Here is a 13,628-nt window from a genome sequence, read left to right on the forward strand (position 1 = left end):
TATATGATGCCTTTTGTAAGCGACTGACAATCATTACGTGGTTTCTTCAGTAAGATACTTGCGACAAGCAGTCTTCAGCATGTTGATGCGTCTCTGTGTGTGAATGAAGACTTCTCGGTACATATCCAGACTCTGCTGGACGACCTCCTGTCGAGTTTTAGTGCCCGAGCAAATCTCAACCATTCTCAATTCCATCTCTTTGCGAAGGAACGGCTTGCTGAGAGACACACTATTAGGGAGACCCTCGACAACATTGTCATACCCTTCCACAAGGGCAACACCCAAACGGGTCGGAATGAACTCCTGTACTGAGCTGCGGCCGCTGCCTCGTTGGTTTATGGCGACGTATTCACGTTCTTTGATCTTGGCAATATGCTCTGCCATTGTGGCATCTGTACCAATCCCGTTGGCATCCATCAGGCCAATGAGCTCGGGCTCAGTCAGATAGTTCGGAGCAGTTGTTTTGCCTTCGAAAATATTGGCTTCTGTGGGCTCAAAGAGCTCCCCTCGTTCAAAGTTGGGAAGTTGCTGGCTGCTTTCCCACTTATCATAGACGTATACATCCAAGTAATTTCTCTCCAACACGATAAGACCATTGGTGTGGAAGGATTCGTCGCCATATTGAATTTCAATCTCTGTGCTCTGACCCTTCGCGTCATCAGAACAACAGGCGAGGAATCGACGGGCAACAAATTCATAGACCTTCTTTTCATTGGCATTCAATTGATTTGATGAAACCCAGCTGACAGGATGAATAGGTGGATGGGCTTTGTCATTGTGGCGACCAGAGCGAGGAGTCTTGAACTTGCCATCAATAAGTCTACATAGGAATTAGTGTTCTGTATGAAAGGCAAGTCCAATAAGCTTACTCTCGAGCGTATTGGCCCCAAGAGCTGTCGGGGTATTGCTTTTCGATCAGTTTTTTTAGATCAATTGCTTTGTCAAATTGATCTGTCTCGGTTCTGGGATAGCTGATGAATCCCTTGGTGTAAAGTGCTTCTGCTACCTTTGAGCTTGTTAGATATCATCCACATCCAATACAAGAGTTGTTCCCTACCTTCATGATGGTCTGACTGTCCAAACGAAGAAATCGACTGCCCATCATCTGTAGATCGACCGTGGTCAAGGGCAACGGCCGCCATTTGCTTGTAGGTTTCTGGTTCACTTTCGTGACTTTGGCTTGCTTTGCAACCAAACACCGCTCTAACATCATCGTCACAACTGCTCGGTCAAATAAATGTACTCGCTTCCAGAGAAAGTTGACCTTCTTGCCTTCACGGCTGAGTATGACCTTGATGCCCCAAAATGTTTCTGGCTTGAAATTCTGGACTCTCAAGTATCGGTCGACAACGAATCCCAAAGTAGGAAATTGACAGGATCCTAACTTGTCAGTTGGGCTACTTGTATCTGTAATGAGCGACAACTTACCATAGCTAATAACCTTTTCCTTCAAGGCTGTCACCACTGTTTGTAGCTGTAGAGTCTGTAGGCGGGTGAATGCAGCGCCGATTCGAAGATCCAGCTCGATTCTGGCAGCCACAGCACTGGCCTGGTATTCGTCAAGGTTGACTGGTTCTAGAGCAGCCCGACGAACATGTCTATCCTTGGATCAGTTTGAGTAGACACTAGGAAAAGAATCAACATTACTTACGCGCTTTCTGTGTTGCTGAACTTGGCTCGCTTAACTTCGATCCGAGCATTTCCGGCTTTTGCCTGAGTACGGACTTCAGAACCGATATGCTCACCTTCGCGATCACAATCGGTCCAAATGAATAGGGCTTTAGAGTACTTGGCTTGGTTGCGGATGTTCTCCGCAATTGGTAGCTTGTCCTAGTGAAGACATCAGCATGCGGTCAAGACAGCTGCTGGAAATTTCCCACCTTGTCAACAGTCTCTTGCACAGGAGCCTCGAATAGTGACCCTGGAGGACAGGACATCCAACCTTTGTACTGGCGGTCAAAGTCCAGGCCGGTCAGATGGCCCACTACACTGGTCATGGTGACCGAGCAGTTGCCCCAGGCACCACCGAAATTGAACTCAAATTCATAGTTCTTCACATATTGATTCCCACGAATAGCATGCTATGCTTGATGTTAGCTGGATTCATCGAAATTATTTAAAATAGAACCCACTGTCTGAAAGGCACCTCCCGACAAGTGAGTGGCCACCGCGCGGGCAATGGCAGGCTTCTCGGCCACACACAGAATTTTGCGAGCCATGATGAGCCCCAATCTAGATCATATGGAGTTCATCGTGGTGGTGGCCTTGAATGTCCTAATGTCGATCACATCTTGTTCTGGATGGCTCGGACGCGAAGAGATTGGGTGCCTGAGACGCGCTTTATGCCTGAGGCATTTATTCCCTTTTAGGCACGCTATTCCAAATCAGGAAACTACTGGCCAACATACCCGTCCAACTCCACCGGAGCAAACGGTTTTGTTTTCCTTTCCTCCTGCGGCATTTTGATCCCATATAGCACAGCAATGGTGTCTTTACCACTTCCCCGTTTGGAGTCCCTTTTGGATTATACCTCGTTTCAGCTCACCGTTCTGCCCTACTTGTCTCAGTTGCAATGGCTACCCGACAGCTTGCGCGAAGCTGGTACCGATGTGTATAGCTTGCGAGCTGTCTATCTAGCTACCAACCCGCTTGTCTCTGCGCTTGCTTTCGGTGGAGCTCTAGCTGGCTTGCTTTTCATCGCGGCCGAGATAAACCGGAACTATTCACAAATAGACCGGTTTTGGAGCATTCTGCCCGCGCTGTACAATGTGCATTTCGCCGTCTGGGCTCGTTTGTCCGGTATCCAGACCCAGACTTTGGATACAATCGCTGCCGTCACTGTTGTCTGGAGTGTGAGTTGTCTCTTCTTTCCCAGCCTCTACATATGCTGACTCGAATCATGGAATAGGTTCGCTTGACTTTCAACTACTGGCGCAAAGGAGGATACTCAATTGGCTCGGAAGATTACCGCTGGCAGATTGTGCGCTCTAAAGTGAACAATAGCTTTGTTTTCATGATTTTCAACCTCGGATTCATTGCAATCGCTCAGTCGCTGCTGCTCCTTCTCATCACCGCTCCCACCTACATTTTTGTTGTCGCCGCCTACAACCAGGGAACCGACACCTTTGGCCTTCCTGACTTGGCCTTCTCCCGTGCTGCATTTTTCTTCGTCATTATTGAATTCTTCGCCGACGGGCAGCAGTGGCAGTTCCAGTCTGCTAAGAAGGAGTACCAAACCAACGCGCGTATTCCCGAGCCCTACAAGGACCAGTTCTCCGCCGAAGATCTTGAGCGGGGCTTTGTTGTCAGTGGCCTCTGGTCTTGGTCGCGACACCCCAACTTTGTTGCCGAGCAGGCCTTTTGGTTGACCATGTATTTGTGGTCCTGCTACCGCACCGAGACTTACTACAACTGGGCCGGTCTGGGTGCTTTGGGATATCTTGCTATTTTCCAGGGAAGCGTGCGTCTAACTGAGGGTATCACTGCTGGCAAATACCCCGAGTACAGCGACTACCAGGCTCGTGTTGGCAGGTTTATCCCTCGCCTGTCTGTCAAGGCGAAGAATACCAAGAAGACTAGCAAGAAGAGCACTTAATGTGTTGGTTGATATATAAGCAGAGGATGATGAGGTTCTTAACCATATGGGTGGACATGTTTTTCCTGTGTTTTTCTCCACTTTCTCACCATTTTACCTCAATCCATCGATTTTGACACAATGCACGCTATTTTTAATATGCTCAAGCACTAATCATTCACTGCAACAGAACATGAGATATGTATTGACAGGACTTTTAAGACATGATCATGCACCACAACTCTTCGTGTAACGAGCAACTTGCATGCCTGCTTAGATGATTGGGAAGAGTCCTCTGAAAGTGCATATTGCAGCATTCATTCTCTCTTTATCTTCGAATTTTCCCACCAATTCAGAGACCCTAGCCCCCCACTCCGGGCCAAGATTCACCAAGATGAACTGGCACCGTAGCCATGTAGCTCCATACCCCCTCAAGTGGTTGCGATTCTTTCCGCGGCCATTGTGTTTCCCTCCATCGCCACCATCTTTCTCTCCGCGGTTACATTGAATCGCTCGGCTGCACAACACCATCTTCTCTATGTATTCTTTCAATGACGCACACTCGTCATGCCTGATATCCGATACCCGTGATATCACGTAGGCCCTTGACCGAACGCATTTTCATGGGGACGTCTCTCCAATACGTTCTCTCCTGAAATTGCCACGTCTCCCGTGCATCCAATTCCTCCCGAGTCTATAGTTCCTGTCGTATGAGCTGTGACACGTTGCTGAAAACCATCATCCAAAGATTCAGGTTAGACTAGATGCGTTGTGTGCTTAAGCTGATGTGTATCGCCTCCTCAACATCAGCATCAGTGATCCACAATCCACCGCACTGCTCAGGGTTCTTCATCCGGCCCGTCCAATCCTTGTAGTTCTCCGGGCCGAGCAGCTTTTCTTTCAAACAATCCGGGCTGTAGAATTGGGATATTGTGTCGTGCGAAAGCTGATAGGGGTGTTCCATCGTATGCCAGTATTGATGAGACTGCTCCAGTTTTATCATCCTATATGGAGTAGGGTAGGTGTCTGAGGCCAGGGTCTGTCTATTTTGAGATACAGCAGTCCTGCTAGATCCGCCGTTGCCAGGTTGGAAACAGCCGGGCTGCTTTCTCCTTGCTGGATCATGCCAAACACAATCGAATGCACGGATAGCATCGCTCATCCACTCCGTCTCGACTGCGGGGCTGCTCTTGTTGGAACTTGTGCCATCACTGAGTAAATCCCGACCATTCTCGTCTCGAAGTGCAGGGATACGTAGCATCTTCGATGAATCAGGATCCCAGCCTGAAGCTCTGATAGATGAACTATTGCCTGAGGACAGGAAAATGTTGATTTAATTGGCGCTCTGGGGCTAGGTGTTTCCCCTTGGAGTGCAATGCTCTCTCGTATGAACTTAACTGTAAGGTTTGTGGGATTATACTAAATTGCTAGTAGATTGAGTGCCATAAATGTGTCCTTGATCAGTCTTTAGCTCTTTCATGCATATAGACGTCGTCTTCATAGCCAGATCGTTTGTCTTCTTTGCCTTGAGTCTCTTTGGGGGTTTGTATGCACTACCTGTATGCACCAGTCTTTATTCGCAATGAAGTTTTGAGGGTCAACTTCCTTGGATGGGTGTTTTGAGACATACCTCATAGGGAATAATTGGGGATAAAGTGCAACACATTTGCATGTCTCGGATGTGTTGACTGTCATCAATGGAGATTTTGATAACATATTAGCCAATGGGTCTGATATAACGTTATTTGGTGAGTTTTACACGAGTCATTCAACAATATTTACGCGTAAGAGACATGAACTTCCAATCTAAGACATGTTTCAAAATAACTCCCTAATATACACTCAGTACAAGTTGTACAGATCCAACTGGACATGGAAATGGTCGAAGGGGGCAAAGGAGAGAGAAAATAAAAAAGGAGGCGATCTTCTTATTGAGCACGAGGGAGGAAAGGGAGAAAGGTGTTGTGGATGAGAGTAGACAAAAAGAGAGGATGAGAGAGGAGAAGAAACGGGATATGCGATCGATAAATACAAAAAGGAGAGAGGCTACAGTGATATAATGCCTCCTAAAATTGAACCAAAACCAAACCAAAGCGCAGGAATGCAAAGAAACACAATCTCCTAATCTATAAAGGAGGAATAGGCGTCTCGTCCCGGCCATCCTTGCCAGAGGTTTGTTCGGGGTTCTGGTGGTCCGGTGGGGCAATGGTCTGGCCGCCCTTGCCATCAAAGTACTTGGCGAATTCGCCAGACTCGGGGTAGGGGCGCGGGCCAAGGAGACGGATGAGGTCGTCACGTCCAAGAACCTCCTTAGACAGAAGTTCCTCGGCAACAATACCAAGCTCCTTCCGCTTCTCGGTCAGGAGGTCGCGGCACTGCTTGTGGGCCTCATCAATGATACGGCGCACCTCCAAATCAATAGAGCGGGCAGTATCCTCGGAGAAGGGCTTGTGGAGTTGTTGCTGTGCGTCATCCTCGTAGTAGATGTAACCAAGCTTGGACGACATGCCGAACTTAGTCACCATGGCAGTAGCCATGCGAGTGACCTTGTTGAAGTCATCACTAGCACCGCTAGTCACGGTTTCAAAGTGCAGCTCTTCGCTGACACGACCACCTAGAGTCATGGCCATGCGGTCCATCATCTGGTTGACGTTCATCAGATATGTGTCACCGCCAGCCGGGAGGTATTGGGCATAACCCAGTGCACCTTGTCCGCGAGGAATGATCGAAACCTTCAGCAGTGGGTCCGCCCACTTGAAGTACCAACCGCAGATAGCGTGGCCAGCCTCGTGGTAGGCGACGGTTCGCTTCTCCTCGGGAGACAGGACAAGGGACTTCTTCTCCAATCCACCAATGACTCGTTCAATGGCTTGCTCGAAGTGTCTCATGACGACCTTGTCTGCGTTTTCACGGGCAGCTGCAAGAGGAAATTGTTAGCTTTGATGAAACACAACGAAGAGATTATGCATAAAAACTTACCAACAAGAGCTGCCTCGTTCACACAGTTGGCAATATCAGCACCAGCGAAACCGGGAGTCAGAGCGGCGAGTCTGCCCTCCAAGTACTCCAGGTTCTCGTCGGTGACAATCTTCTTCAGGTAAACACGGAAGATTTGCTTACGACCGTCCATGGTAGGTCGGTCAATGGAGATGTGTCGGTCGAATCGTCCGGGACGCATCAGGGCCTTGTCGAGAACATCCGGTCGGTTGGTACCGGCCAGGACAACCACTTGCTCAGAGGTATTGAAACCATCCATCTCGGTGAGAATCTGGTTGAGAGTGCTTTCACGCTCATCGTTTCCACCACCAACGTTCGACTTTGCTCGAGACTTTCCAATAGCATCGATTTCATCAATGAAGATGATGCAAGGGGTGTTCTTCCGGGCATTGGCGAAGAGATCACGGACACGAGAGGGGCCAACACCGACAAACATTTCGACGAATTCGGAACCACTGACACTGTAGAAAGGCACACCAGATTCACCAGCAGTGGCCTTAGCAAGCAATGTCTTACCAGTACCGGGGGGACCTGAAAGGATGGCACCACGGGGAATCTTTGCACCCAGCTTCTCGAACCGCTCGGGTTGCTGGAGGAAACTAACAAATTCCATGATCTCAACCTTGGCTTCGTCCATGCCCGCAACGTCGGAGAACTTAATCTTGATATCGGTCTCGTGGTTGAAGCGCTTGGCACGGCTCTTTCCGATGCCAAAGATTCCACTCTGGCCACCGGCACCGCCACCGGCACGCCGGGACATCCAGAAGACACCACCAAGGAAGAGAAGAGTAGGAGCCAATGACATCAAGACACCGCCCCAAGGGGTTTCATCGTGATAGGCGACAGGAATACGTTCATGCGAGGGAATACCGAGTTCATACTGAGCTGCCTCGATCTTCATTTCGAAGCTGTCGACAGAACCAATACTGAAGAAGACATAGGAGGCAGGCTGGCCATTTGAATCGGCTTGAGTTGCAGCTTCGCGGTTGAGATCAACCCGAACCTTGGTGTGGTTCAAGACGGTCAATTTCTCCACGAGGCCCTTCTCAAGGTAGTTCGCCCGGAATTCTTGCCAAGTGATTTCCCTGCCCCCACCTTCACCAGGGAAAAAGCTGCGGTAGGCGTAGTATGTAACGAGAGCGGTAACGAAGAATGAAACGGGATCGAAGCGGAACTCGAGGACCTTGCCCATGTTCGGGGGCACCTTGCCCTTCTTGTCACCCTGTTGCTTCTTCTGCTGTTGCTGGTCATTCTTAGCACCTTGCTTTTCCTTGGTATCCTTTTCGTCCTTAGGATCCTTGTCTTGCTTGGGATCCTTTGGTGGTTGTGCGTTGGGTTGCTGTCCGCCCTCCTTTGCAGATTGCTGTCCTTGTGGTTGTTGCTCCGAGTCCTTATTGAAGCGGAGGCTAGATTCTTCGTTGCTTTTGGACGCATCACTGCGTTTTTCAAAGGGGGTGCGCAAGTCTGCGATACCGCGCTTTGCGATTTCTTCCTGTCTAGCTAGACGCTCATCAGCATGGTAAGCCGAGACTTGCCACAGGAATCGCGTCATCTTAACGCGATCCATTAATGACGGTTCTTGATTAGGATCGATGTGCGCCCTGACTTCCGGTGGAAGTCCATTGCTCATGAGGTAGTTTCGGACATTGGTACGTCGCTCCACGTCCATATCCACCAGCCATTCATCCACAATTTTCAACTCAGCTTCAGTGAGAACACACTTCGGCTTCTTTATTTGATCATTATTGCGGCCATCTGATGTGTTGTTCTGGCCGTTGTTGTTGGGGGGTGTCGGACCTTGCGTGGAGTAGGCTCTAGCGCGGCTTGATAAAACCAGAGATGAGAGTCTTGATGGTCGCAGAAGTACGGAAGCCAGTCCCGTACGACCGGTAGATTCCGCGGCTTTCCTCGAGTAACGAGCGAGATTGCCTGGCCGTCGGAGTAAGGTAGCCATGGTCGAGGAATGGGAGCCCCGAGGGCTGCGAGGGCGGGGGTAAAAGTGGTCAATCGAGTTTAAAGGTGACGGATGATATCACAATCCATCAAGATCAGGCGTGAGGCGGGATTGAGCTAGGAGTTGAGAAGCTCTGAGGCATCCAGGTCCGACGTGACGCCGTGTGGTTCCAGTCGGTTCTAAATTTTCGCCGATCCGGCTGAGTCATCGGCAGTGCTAGCCCCGGGGAGCACGGAAGGAATTAGCTTAAAGCCGTGAGCCCGTTTCAAGACAGTTGTTTGTAAATTCCGTTATTGAACTAAATTGTCTAAGATTATTTGGATTTAATTGGAGATCTGTCTGTATATATTCCTATGAATAGGACCCGCCTTTGCGCCATTCGCTGCGTAATGGAAACCCATAATTATTCTGGTCACCCTATGGAGACCTAGGGATGGTTTCGGAATAACAAGAGGAGCGCTTCAATATACAAGATGTGTGGAGATAGTTTAGTATGGAGAGATAACACCGGAAACAATAACCCCACCGTCATGAGTTACATAAAAGGTAGATGAAGGGGATTTTGGTCCATCATACACCCATAATCACTGCCCAGGCAGCGGCCCGCCGGGGCCAGCTCCTTCAAAAGGAGGAAAATTGGTGGACATATCCGCCCAGTCCCACTCGATTGTCATTGGCATCTGCCAGAGATCTTGTGGGACAAATGGCTGCTGGAATGGTGCCATACCGGGGCTGGCACTGAATGGGTGTTGGTCAGAGAATCCAACACTAGCCATTTGATCAGGACTCAGCATGTCTGAGAACTCCTGCCCGATGCCAGACATGGCATGGATATTACTTGGGAGGTTTTCTGGGAGGTTATTTGTTGGGGGCATCGTAGTCCCCGGGAATGGTCCTCCCGTGCCGGGCGAGTGGGCGGCAGGCGGAGGGTTGGTAAACATGGAGGGAGAGAAGGATGCGGAGGTGGGCGGTGGTTGTGTACGTTTGGCGGAGGGTGAGGTTGTGGACTGCTCGTCGGCTGCGCCTGTAGAGTCTTCTGCATTCTTGCGTTTCTTTCGCGAATGAGACTCTCTTTCAGTTTTATCCAAGACCACCTTGGCAATTCTCTCGAATTCGCCACAAAGACCTAGCATACGCTTGATGCTGCCATTGGATTCATCGGAGACTAGCGTGGACAGGAAATTGACTACCACGCTCATTAATTTAATATCGGATCGAGCGCGAGCATCGTTAGGGTTCTGGAGGATGTTGGCGAAAATAGTTACAAGGGCAGACACCGGGTAGTAGAGGATCAGCCTGATATCTAGTTAGCAGCTGTTTGTTCCCACAATTCTATGAAACGTACCAAACACAAGCAAAGTCTCCTTGCGGGATATACTTGATCAGATTAATCGATGCTCTGGCAGCAGTGACACACAAAACTGCCGACAAGAACACCCTAGGGTTCAAGGGCCGTGCATTCAACCCTTGTATGGCATAGTTGGACAAACGGCTTGTCCAATACCCGTGATGAACCGACATCCGATGAATGGTGGTCAAGCAATTGTAGTAGGCAAAATGTAGAACGACCATGTGGATGATGAGGGGGGTGTAGGTAGCTTGGATGTCGTACTCGGGGCGGAAGTCGATAGGAATGTTGTCTTTCCAGTCTTCCAACTCCTTGTCAAGTTCACCGATGGTATTGAGCAATTCACCGTCTGATTGTTTCGATGCTTTGGCAGAATAAAGTCGCTTGTATACTCTGCTTTGAATAGTGGCAAATTCACAGAATGCCCGGAATAGATTGAACTTGCTTCTACCGTCAGATAATGGCACATTTCCAACATTATCTGGAGGATCTTCGCTTGGCAGCTCGACATTCATATCATCGTCATCTTGTACTGGTGGTCGACCAGAGCGTAGACAGATGCTAAGGAATCGGTCAGTATTCAAAGGAAAGGTATGCGGGCGCCTAGAAGCAGGTCTTACTCTTTGTCAAGAAGATAGGCGATCCAGAACACTCTCTTTCGCTGCTCAACTTCGACCACGTTAAGGCCAAAGCTAGAACCACGTTTGTGTAGACCAATGCTGTGGGAAAGTCGAATCGCCGCAGCGACTAAAAAGAAAGCAGGTTGTGGGTTAGGGGTTCCCTGAAGGAAGAGTGACTAGAAGATTATGTTAGATAAAGCCACCAAAACCAGAGTAGGACAACTTTACCATTCCCAATAGCGCTTGCACGCTCAATAGGTCAGTGTTACGCATTGTGAGCTCAGTCAGAACTCCCATAGCGTTCTTCAAATAAAGCCAAGCTTTTTTGTCTTCTTCGTGTGGCACTAAGTTACTCATGACCCGAAGCCTGTGAGAAATCGCCAGGACAACATTTATACTTGCCCACCAGCCCGAACCCTCGTAGGGATCGCGCGAGTATTGCCGCTCCACCAGGTGCATGAATGTCGCTTCGTGGAACAATGGGAACATGCAATTGAAGTTTTCAAAGAAGTCCTTGAATAGAGAAAGAGCTTCCTCCTTTGGCGGTAGAGGCTTGAACACACGTCTTGCGAAAATATCGCTGAAGATCTCGGGTTTCCAGTACATCCACTTATTGTCATCAACATATGCCGACGATATCATGTCCTGGAAGGATGTATCGCCAGTTTTCTCATTGACCCATTGAATACCCTTTGGAGAGAATATAGAAAATCCAGATGAGGATCCTGTGAAAATGTTAACAAACTAGATCAACCCGGTTGCACAAAAAAAAGCCTACCAATATACCGAGTCTCCCCGCAGTTGTTTGTCACCAAAGAACACATCATATCCGACAGCGCCTCGACTTCGGTCTCCGACTTTTGCGACTCTGGTGATGTAGCGGCTGTCTGAGGACTGGAGTTGGAGTCCATACGAGGTGTGGTGTGGTGGGAGCTTGGGGCCTGTTGCGCTGCAGCTGCTTGAGCCAGGAACATGCTGGAGCTTTTTGCTGCGTTCATCGCATTTGTTCGATCCGCGAGCCGCTTCTCCAATGTTCCGAGATCCGTCTTGCCGCCATCGTCTTCTGACAACAGACCCGACAAACGCAACAACGACTCCATCCGGCCGAGTCGGTTTTCCAGACCTTCGATGTATTTCGCTCTATGTAAGAGATAACCGAGTCAGATACAGAACTTTATATGCAATGAAGTATACAAGTATACATACCCTTTAGGGGGATTCCGCTTCTTCTCCACTTGTGTGAAAATGCATTCCGTCTTGTAGTTGATGCAGTGTGAGCATTTTGGCATTTTTCCATCGCATTTAATCTTCTTCTTCCGACACATATCGCACGCCTGTTCGCTCATTAGATATGTTCTCAATCTCTGTAATGGGTAATGATCCTCACCCTCGCGATCCTCCGTCTCTTCGCATCGTTGGTCTCGTCCCCCGCGCCTACTGACAAATCATCGTACATAGACCCCGCCTGCATCTGAGGATGGTCGTAGTTAAAGAGTTGTGGGGTGTGGTTCATCATAGGCGGGTCGAAGCCCATGCCGTCGCCGTCCCCCAAGCCATCCATTTTGCGTTTGAGGGGCAACGGAAACTCCACGGAGTAGAGGTAATGGCGGTGATAAGTAATCGATATTGCGGGGCCTTTTCTTTTTCACCCCCTGAGATGAGAGAGAATGCGCTATGATTTATGAAAATGAATGACGCATGGGAAGGATAGAAGCTTTTTTTTTCCCAAGGGATTGAACACAAGCACCTCAAAAAGTTTGGGACTTTAGGTAAGAGATGAGTCAACCACACGTGAGATGCTGATTGATATGATTTTAACGTTAGACGTAAGAGGATAAAACACTATACGGAGTTACGCTATACGAGTTGCTGCCTTGAAGATAATTTGGCATGACGGAACCCGCGAAACCCGACCACCGAGTGGACGGTCGATTTCGTCCGATCCGGAGAACAGGGGCATTGGCATCCGTTCAATCTCTTCCAGTCCACCCCACCCTTAACGCCGATCAAACACCATTTTTCTTTCCGTGTAGGATAACTATTGCGAAAAGGGTGTGTGGCGTTTTATATGGGGTAGGACGGATCCTATGCCAGGCCGTATCACCGTACGAGTCTTGGGCCTACGTGTTTCTTACTGTCCAGGGGTTGAGCTGTTTGGTGACTAAAAGTCGCTAAGATCGACAATTTCGCAGCATGATCTGATATGATGCCGGGGATTGCCGGTTCGATGCCAGATGGAATAGTAATATATAAAAGTACATTCAACGAAGAGCGGCGATCTCGTAGGGATATGTGAAAACAGTACATATAATACAACAAGGTTCGTAAAGAGCAGTCCTGTTCCTCCGATCTTGTAAATGCCAAACCAACGCCACGCTATGTGCCCAAAATATGATGACCGGTTGGTCAATATCGAGACCTAAAAATCGCTTTTCCATCGATGCCCAAAGGCCATTGCCGGAGAAGAGAGAAATCAAAGTCACACTGGCAAAGTCTTAAACATGTTTGTCGAGGAATTCCTTCGCCTCGTTAATTTTAGTCGCCAAGTATGGGCTGCCGCCGCGATCGGGGTGGTTGAGCAACATGAGCTGGCGGTGGTTCTTGCGGATCTTCTCCTTGGTCAAAGTTCGTTCGCTAAGTAATCATGTCAGTTCTGGCATATCAAAGGTTTGTAGCTAGCACATACGCAAGTTGTAGAATCAGGGACGCTTCCCGACGGTTCATGCGCTGCTCGAACCCTCTGTGATGTGACGTTAGTCAATATTCTATATAACCATAAGACGATAAAATGTCCACGAACCCCTTATAGAATGCCTTTCCGGCAGCGTTCAAGCCTCCCTTGGAGCGGCGGTAGGCGACCAGACCGGCGCGGCCCTGTAGACAGTGAGTTAGTCCCGTGCTGCTGAACAAAGAGCGTTTTCACTCACCAAAAAGGCAGTTGTGGCAATGCCAAATCCAATAGCGAGAGCAGAGGTCATTTTGTAGTTTGAGAAGGATAGAGTTGCGAATCGAGATCAAGTCAGTTGGACCGGGGAATGGGCGAAGAGGCGCCGGGATAGAAAAGTCAGCGCGGGTGCCCCCAAAAGGGTTTAGCGTGGTCTGCTCCACCATTCAGGCCCGAGCTACAGAAAAAGT

The 13,628-nt window shown here is 49.1% G+C and overlaps 6 protein-coding genes across 6 annotated transcripts; 1 reads left to right on the top strand and 5 right to left on the bottom strand.

Annotated features, from left to right (window-relative positions):
- Positions 1-33: 33 nt before the first annotated feature.
- On the bottom strand, positions 34-2,219 carry N7537_000857 (DNA topoisomerase 3; the record flags this gene model as incomplete). Its single annotated transcript, XM_056891915.1, has 7 exons — positions 34-820; positions 870-1,006; positions 1,058-1,380; positions 1,429-1,598; positions 1,652-1,830; positions 1,881-2,081; positions 2,133-2,219. The coding sequence occupies 7 exons, from the start codon at positions 2,217-2,219 to the stop codon at positions 34-36; spliced, it is 1,884 nt and encodes a 627-aa protein (XP_056756910.1).
- Positions 2,220-2,483: 264 nt separating this feature from the next.
- Positions 2,484-3,595, top strand: N7537_000858 (DUF1295 domain protein; the record flags this gene model as incomplete). Its single annotated transcript, XM_056891916.1, has 2 exons — positions 2,484-2,852; positions 2,909-3,595. 2 exons carry the CDS (start codon positions 2,484-2,486, stop codon positions 3,593-3,595), a joined length of 1,056 nt encoding a protein of 351 aa, XP_056756911.1.
- Positions 3,596-4,334: 739 nt separating this feature from the next.
- On the bottom strand, positions 4,335-4,835 carry N7537_000859 (uncharacterized protein; the record flags this gene model as incomplete). Its single annotated transcript, XM_056891917.1, has 1 exon — positions 4,335-4,835. One exon carries the CDS (start codon positions 4,833-4,835, stop codon positions 4,335-4,337), a length of 501 nt encoding a protein of 166 aa, XP_056756912.1.
- An 865-nt stretch (positions 4,836-5,700) lies between these two features.
- On the bottom strand, positions 5,701-8,525 carry N7537_000860 (ATP-dependent metallopeptidase FtsH/Yme1/Tma family protein; the record flags this gene model as incomplete). The annotated part of the gene is made up of 2 exons (XM_056891918.1): positions 5,701-6,491; positions 6,554-8,525. The coding sequence occupies 2 exons, from the start codon at positions 8,523-8,525 to the stop codon at positions 5,701-5,703; spliced, it is 2,763 nt and encodes a 920-aa protein (XP_056756913.1).
- Positions 8,526-9,109: 584 nt separating this feature from the next.
- Positions 9,110-12,054, bottom strand: atrR (transcription factor atrR; the record flags this gene model as incomplete). The annotated part of the gene is made up of 7 exons (XM_056891919.1): positions 9,110-9,821; positions 9,871-10,434; positions 10,494-10,669; positions 10,722-11,218; positions 11,272-11,633; positions 11,700-11,827; positions 11,881-12,054. 7 exons carry the CDS (start codon positions 12,052-12,054, stop codon positions 9,110-9,112), a joined length of 2,613 nt encoding a protein of 870 aa, XP_056756914.1.
- A 934-nt stretch (positions 12,055-12,988) lies between these two features.
- Positions 12,989-13,471, bottom strand: pam18 (putative mitochondrial DnaJ chaperone (Tim14); the record flags this gene model as incomplete). The annotated part of the gene is made up of 4 exons (XM_056891920.1): positions 12,989-13,127; positions 13,180-13,233; positions 13,294-13,367; positions 13,421-13,471. The coding sequence occupies 4 exons, from the start codon at positions 13,469-13,471 to the stop codon at positions 12,989-12,991; spliced, it is 318 nt and encodes a 105-aa protein (XP_056756915.1).
- Between the last annotated feature and the right edge of the window lie 157 nt (positions 13,472-13,628).

This window comes from Penicillium hordei (assembly GCF_028827395.1).
Source record: "Penicillium hordei strain IBT 12815 chromosome Unknown utg000001l_segment0_segment0, whole genome shotgun sequence".
Lineage (NCBI taxonomy): Eukaryota > Fungi > Ascomycota > Eurotiomycetes > Eurotiales > Aspergillaceae > Penicillium > Penicillium hordei.